Below are 7,450 nucleotides of genomic sequence, written 5' to 3'. Positions count from 1 at the left end.
CAAAAAAAGCTTTTGATGCCTCCTACAAAATGCTCCCATTGACTGCAAGGGAGACCGTTCCATTTCCTCCTGGGCTAAGAAAACGGTGCAACAAAAATTCTGCTCAATTCAAGACAACAATCTTTAATACCCCGCTGTGGAAGCGGTGCTCATTCCTCAACTAACAACTGGAAGGTGTTGGTTTGTTTTCAGCCAACCGTCTTTCCCTCAAAGGGTAAGCCTATGATACAAAATTTATTTTATTTTGCTTAGCTTTACTCAGAAGATGTAGAACTGGAACACACACAAAAGAGGAACACTCGACTTGTTGGGACCTGTTGGCATGAGGAGCATACTTGCACTGTGCAGCTCCTGAATACATGGATCTCACAAAGTTAATGTTGCTGTTCCAGACACTGAAAAGCCAAAATGGGATCTCCTGCATCACCCAGAAGAGAAACTTAACAGTGTCACGGTAAATAAGAACCAGTTCTTTCATCCTCATTTGAGAAGGTCTGAAAAGAACAGCCAGTTATTCCCCTTAATCTTTTCCTGTCACCAGCTAGGTCAAGGGCCCCAATTTATCTCTGGCCTACTTCCATCGACAGGCTCCGTACTCCACTGGAGGGAGTGGGGGGGGGGTTCTGCCCTCCCAAAGGGGTGGGACTGTGGTTATGGCCTTGCCCCAGTAAACAGCAAAACAGAGGGCAGTGGGCTACTTCAACCTTTACTGCATTAACCGGTCATCTTTTACTTAGAGAAATCACTTAACATGCCCTCATGTGAAAAGTGGACCCATTAAAAAAAAGTGCACGGAAACTGCACTCACGACATTTCGAGAAAGATCAAAACCCATATCTGCTGAAATGCGCTCGAGACACAAAAGGCCCAACCCTGCTGATTTCAAGTGAGGTCAGTTTAGGGCTTGTCTACCTTTCTCCCCGCTTCATGGGGACTTGAAAAGTCTTCCCACTTTCAAATGTTCACAGTGTGTGTGTGTGGGGGGAACTTGAAGCGTAATTCAGCCAAAAACTCAAGTGCGTTTAAGGACTCTTGATTCCGCTAAGAACTATTTCAGCCCATGCTTCACTTTCTCACTGAAAATCAATAGGAAGTTAAAAGCGCTTAACTTTAATTGGCTTCGCCCCCTCGACGTCCTCACAATGGCAAAACAATTTGCACTCGACACCATTTGACTTCTCAGGCTGTAGGAGGATCAACCGAACCAAGAATCTGGATTCAGTTACCTGCCCTTGTTCATTGTGGCAGACGAAGAGAGATTTCTTGTATTTAGTAGCTGTCGAAAGAGAGGTGCTGTTGCCATTACAGCCATGCGCAGACTGGGTTTTCAGCTTTACAACAACAGGAAAAAACAAAACAGAACTTCACGCTTACGGACAACACCAAACATGTCAACACTCAAGAGACCCGAAGAGACAACAGTGACAACTGAAAGAGAGCGCTCCCTACAAACCGAAGGTCGTTCTCCTGCTGTGGCTTACAGTATCTCACAAAATGAAACATTGGCGGCGTGAAATCCTCTTCTTCATGCGGCAATAACAAATGTGGCCGTGAGGAGAACAGGTGAAAAAGGGTTTTCGCTCGTCCCTTTGCTCGGTCGGTTCGGCATCCTTGAGGCCCCCGACGGGACGGTCGTTTTGCCACTCCTGGCATCACCTCGAGCTCCCACTTAGCTGTCGTTCTCCTCTTTGTTCCCTTTCTTTTGAGGGCCGAGTTCAAATGCAGGGAAGCGGGACTTCTCGGGGGCTGATATGTCAGAGAGGAAGTGGACGGCTCCGGCCATACCTGAAAACGACAGATCAAAGTCAAGTTCGCCCCTCACAAAAGCAGAAGCCATCTTGGAACTTAGATCCTTGTCCACAAACATATTGGAGTTTAAAGAAACCCTGGAATGACTCTGTTAATTAAGGGGGGGGGGACCCACTAGTCATACAGAAGCGCAGTGCCATCATAAGAACATAAGAGACGCCAATGCTGGATCAGGCCAATGGCCCATCCAGTCCAACACTCTGTCACACAGTGGCCAAAAATACCAGGTGCCATCAGGAGGTCCACCCGTGGGGCCAGGACATTAGAAGCCCTCCCACTGTTGACCCCCCCCCAAGCACCAAGAAGACAGAGCATCACTTGCCCCAGAGCCCCTATCTATACCTTGTGGTTAATAGCCACTGATGGACCTCTACTCCATATGCTTATCCAGGAGAGACTTTAGAATTGACATTTATTTGATCATATTTGAAGCCTTTCTCTCAGACTCTGCAAGACAAACTAGGGCCAAGCAACGGGTAGCTACACCTGAAGGATGTGTTCTCCAGCACAGGGTCCCTACGGGTCAGTGACTCAAGCTGGAAACAGGAGTTTGTAGAGTAGCAGGGAGAAAATGCCGGCTGGCCAACCTGGAGGCTTCAAAGTGCCTGGCGACCAACCTCCTGCCTCTTTGTCATTGGAATACTGGAATTCTCTTCTTGGGGCTAGCTCCTCAAGAAGTCCTTCTGGATAAAAAATTTTGGGCCACGGGTTGGGTGGTACTGAGAGCCTGGGGTTCTGGTTTAAGCTCAGAGTCCCTGATAGTTAGGACAAGACATAAACACCCCTCCCACTCGGCAATCTTCAGAGCTCAAAAGGACCACCTTAATCACCACGGACCCCTGTACAGGTTTAAGACCTGTCCGGTGACCTTTGCTGATGGTCCCCCCTTTTCAAGAAGCCAGATTACAGTCAGTGAGGGGGATGGGCATTTTTGGAAGAAGGTCGAGTGTGCAAGGGATTACCAGAAGAAATCCGGCGGCTCCCAGCCTTGCTGGCATTTAAAAAGGCTGTAAAACCTGGCTTTTAGTGGCCCTGGTCACACGGGTTGGATATTGCTTTTGGGGGGGGGGGAAGGCGTGGCTAATTGCCCCGGCACAGTTTGATCCGCGATTACACGATCAGACTCGCCGGCGGCACACCAGGGGTCCTTACCTCGGTGCCAGCAGGTAAACGAGGGACCGCAGGGGAATGCCGCGCGCCAGCGCGATCACACCATGGGGGTCTGGAGGCAACCCATGGCAAACGTTTACTAGTACCTTGGAGGTACTAGTTTTTTAACTCGCATTGTCGGCGGTAAGCCACGGGTGCGCTCCACTTCCCAGATGTTGGGGTGTGACCGCGCCCGGATAATCCGCCCACCATCCGTGCCTCTCCCGTGGCAACTTTGCCGTGTGACCGGGGCCTATGTTGGCCTTTGCGACCTGGTGAGAGCGCTCATGCAATTCAACAGAGGGGAAATGTAATTACTGGTGCTTAATAATTATTTTTTTAAGTAGCCACTTTTTACATTCAAATATTGTATTTATGCCTTTAATCTATTTAAAGATACCTTTTAACCTGTTCAGCACCATGGCCTGGATGGGCCAGGCCACCTGAATCTTGCCAGATCTTGGAAGCTAAGGCAGGATCGGCCCTGGTTAGTAGTTGGACGGGAGGCCACCACGGAAGTGCAGGGCCATTACACACAGTAAGGAAATGGCCAACCACCTCTGAACGTCTCTTGCCTTGAAAACCCCACGGGGTCGCCACAAGAGCTCCCGGAAGACCTCTTACAGTTCCACAGGGCCTGTAAAGCGGAGTTCTCCCACCAGGCCTTCGATTAGGAGCCGCCATTGAGGAATGAGTTATTAAAAACTGAACTGTTATGGCCCTCATGTTAAGAACAACTATGGATACTGGTTTAGCCACACCGGACCACCATACAGCAATCACCATCTGCACTTAACTGCACTTCGTACGTATATTGTTTGCTATGTGAATTTTAGAGTACTGCATTTATGCATCTGTGTTTTATTGCATTTTAACCTGTTGTACGCCGGCTTGAGCCTGCCTGCGCAGGAAAGGCGGGTTATAAATCGAAAATCATAAATAAATCATAATAAATAAGTCAACCTGCTGGCACTTTCCACCACCACCCTCTATCTAAGACATTTCTGTGCCACCTCACCAAACAGGGTCCCCACAGTAGACTCTATCTGAGCCACAGTGCGCTTAGGAGGAGCAAGGTAAAAATATTTCAGAACAAACTCAATTGGAAATTGATTCTCCTCCTCCCCACCCAATCCACAGCACCCCTTTTGCAGTGAAACATTATACCGGCTTCAAGGGAGAGAACAGACTCTAATTGCTAAAGATGAGAACGGAATCCTCTTTTGCACATTTAAATCACCTTCAGCTGTAGCACAATGATGCAGTACAATTAACTTTTTAAAAAACCCACACGACTCTAAGTATTGAAACGTTTTCCATGAAGATAGATCCTGGCGGTCAGCCGTGTTGGTCTGAAGGAGTACAACAGATTTAGACTCCAGGGGCACCTTTAAGACCAGGAAAGGTTTATTCAAGGTATGAGCTTCCGTGTGCAAGGCACACTTTGTCAAATGCATTGGAATGGCAGGCAAGGTTCAGACTCATAGCCGGAAAATGCACAGCAAATTAACATGCAACGTGATGATGATCAAGACATGCAAAGTGACACTAAATATCAAGTTAAGGTTATAGGGTCAACAGTTGCAAAGCAATGAATATGTCAAAAAAGGTAAAGGGTAAAGGTTTCCCTTGCTCGAAAGCCAGTCGAGTCCGACTCTAGGGTTGCGGTGCTCATCTCCGTTTCAAAGCCGAAGAGACGGTGCTGTCCGAAGACGTTTCCATGGTCATGTGGCCGGCATGACTAAACACCAAGGCGCACGGAAAGCTGTTACCTTCCCACCGAAGTGATACCTATTTATCTACTTGCAATTTCTTGCTTTCGAACTGCTCGGTTGGCAGGAGCTGGAACTAGAGACGGGAGCTCACTCCGTCATGCGGCACACTCGGGTCTTGAACTGCTGAACTACTGACCTTCCACAGCCTGCAGTTCAGCATCTTAACCACTTGAGCCACCGCAGCTCCTGAATATGTCAAACTAGCAGATAAATGCCCAAAGGTGTCTTTTCTAATTGTGGGACGTGGCTGGGAATCTTCACTCTCTCCTGTCAGGCATGGAGGGCACTTAACACTACCTCCCCCTCCAAAAAAATTCTGTCATGTCAGCAGACATCCTAATATCTCTTGCATACATTCAGTATTCTAATAGACTATTCTGAAAAAGAAACACACTGAAATACATTTAAAAACAGAGGATGTACAGTCCTTCTTGTTGAGAATACATATGTGAGGACTGAATGAGTTAGCATGTGTGATAAGATAAAAAACCAATACGCACACGAAAGCTCATACATTGAATAAACCTTTGTTGGTCTTAAAGGTGCCACTGGACTCTGGATTTATTGTACTGAAATATTTTTCCCTTGATTACCAGCAGGGGAGCTTGCCTCAGTGCAGAGAATAATAGTTTCATTAGCCTTCCACCCCACCCATCCCACCACTGCGCTACAGGAAGAACGTTTCTGCAAAGGAAAAAAGGGGCTTACTGCAGTGCACGAAGTGCAGCCCAAGTATTAATATTGCTGTGGATGCTCGGAAATAATCCTGTGCTTCCAGATATTAACAACAGAGGGCAACCAAGATTCATTTTCTCAAGATGGCCAGCTCAGTGCCAAGCATCACTGGATTATTTTTTAAGTTTATGTGGCGGAATTTCAGTAAGACAGTGTGGAAGAATAAAAACCCATAAACACCCTTGTCTTTCAGTCTCACACTGGATACATCCCATATGAGGACCTCTTTCTGGGGAAAGAAAGAACAAGCTGTTCATCTCAAAGAGGTCAATCCAGCAAAAATTACTCACAACCAGGGGTCATTTCCTGCAGGAGCACACAGGAGCGGAGCTCTGGCAGTAAAGAGCCCAGGGGGCGGGCACATGCAACAAGCCCCGCCCCCTGCTCCCAGCAGTCCTCAGTCAGAGCAAGAAGCAGCCAGGTAAGTTACAGAGCCCCCCCCCCCCCCCCCGGCCCCCTGGTCCAGAACAGTCCAGTGGCACCTTTAAGACCAAGTTTTATTCAGGTACAAGCTCTCCCTCCTCTGCGAGGACAGATCTGCACTTCACCCCCCCCCAAATAGCTAGCAGTCCACTGGAGCCTGAGCGGTGGGTGTTGCCTTCTGACACACTTCCGGTGATGTCAGGGGGTGTGGCATATGCAAATAAGTTATGCTAATGAGCTCCTGCACCTCTTTTTCCAAAAATGACCCCTGCTCACAACTATAGCTGCCCCTGACCTGGATAGCCCAGGCCAGCCTGATCTTCTCAGATCTCAGAAGCTAAGCAGGGTCAGCCTGGTAAACATTTGGATGGGAGACCACCAAGGAAGTCTAGAGTCACTATGCAGAGACAGGCCATGGCAAACTACCTCTGAAGGTCTCTTGCCTTGAAAACCCTTCGGGTTTGCCATAACTCAGCTGTGACTTGACAGGGAAAAAAACAAACAAGCAAAACCCCTATAATTTTGTAGAAAGTTATCTGGGATGTACTCTGTCTGAACTCTGCTGGACTTACTCCCAAGAAGGCCCATGTAAGACTGGGCTACCAGTCAAAGGGATAGCAATGGAACAGAGCTTAACTGCAACTTTTACTGAGGTGCCACTAATATCAGCAAGAGACTGATCGTGGCCATAGTAAAATGAACATTTAAGCTCACGGATCTCACTTATCAAGATCAATGCACCGAGGAAATCTGGCCTCTCACATTAGGATCTGCTCTCCAACTTCTGTCAGTTAAACCTGAGGGCTGGGTGCAGGCCCGTAGCTAACAACTTTTTGCTCAGGGGGCCCATGTTTTTCTCAGGGGGCACACCACCAATGTTCCCTCTAAGTTGTGGAGTTTTGTGAGCAAAACTTCTACTTTGTGAGCTACTGCCATTAAAGTTGTGAGTGAGCAATTTGGCTACAGCATAAATTAGTTTGCTCTGGAGCCCTCCTTCCTGAGCCAAGACAGAAAGGTGTGAGCTAGAGGCTAAAAAACTGAGCTAGCTCACACTAACTCAGCTTAGAGGGAACACTGCCTGTGCAGTAGGTGGGGCTGAGAGGGCTCTTTCCAGAACTGCCCTTTCAAGAACAGCTCTGAAACAACTTGTAACTGACCCAAGGTCACCCAGCAGGTGCACGTGAAGGAGAGGGGACTCAAACCCGGTTCTCCCAGATTAGAGTCTGCACACTTAACCACTACCCCAAACTGGCTCTCAGAGACAGAGATGGCCAGACAGACCAACACAGGTAGACAGGCAGATGGACAGCCAGAGACAGATGCCAGAGAGATAGACCAACACAGGCAGGTAGACAGAAAGACACCAATTTTTATTTATTTATTTAATTCCCTGCCCTCCTCGCGGAAGCAAGCTCAGATAGGCAGAAAGACATAGACAGACAAGATGGACAGACACAGATAAATAGACAGAGACAGCCAGACAGACCAATGCAGGTAGACAGACAATGGACACGCAGGGAGACAGAAAGACGCAGGTAGACAGATGATGGAACAAAACA

General features: G+C 48.0%; 1 protein-coding gene across 1 annotated transcript in view; it reads right to left on the bottom strand.

The window, feature by feature from the left end:
- Positions 1–7,450, bottom strand: part of LANCL2 (LanC like 2) — a 43,327-nt gene continuing 35,877 nt past the window's right edge. The window contains exon 9 of the mRNA XM_015425081.1: positions 1–1,785. Coding sequence (XP_015280567.1) covers positions 1,670–1,785 — 116 coding nt within the window. The 3' untranslated portion in view covers positions 1–1,669. The remainder of the gene's footprint in view (positions 1,786–7,450) is intronic.

Source organism: Gekko japonicus, unplaced genomic scaffold (genome assembly GCF_001447785.1).
Source record: "Gekko japonicus isolate JY-2015 unplaced genomic scaffold, Gekko_japonicus_V1.1 scaffold2995, whole genome shotgun sequence".
In the NCBI taxonomy this organism is placed as follows: Eukaryota; Metazoa; Chordata; class Lepidosauria; order Squamata; family Gekkonidae; genus Gekko; species Gekko japonicus.
This window is presented reverse-complemented; position numbering and strand designations above follow the sequence as displayed.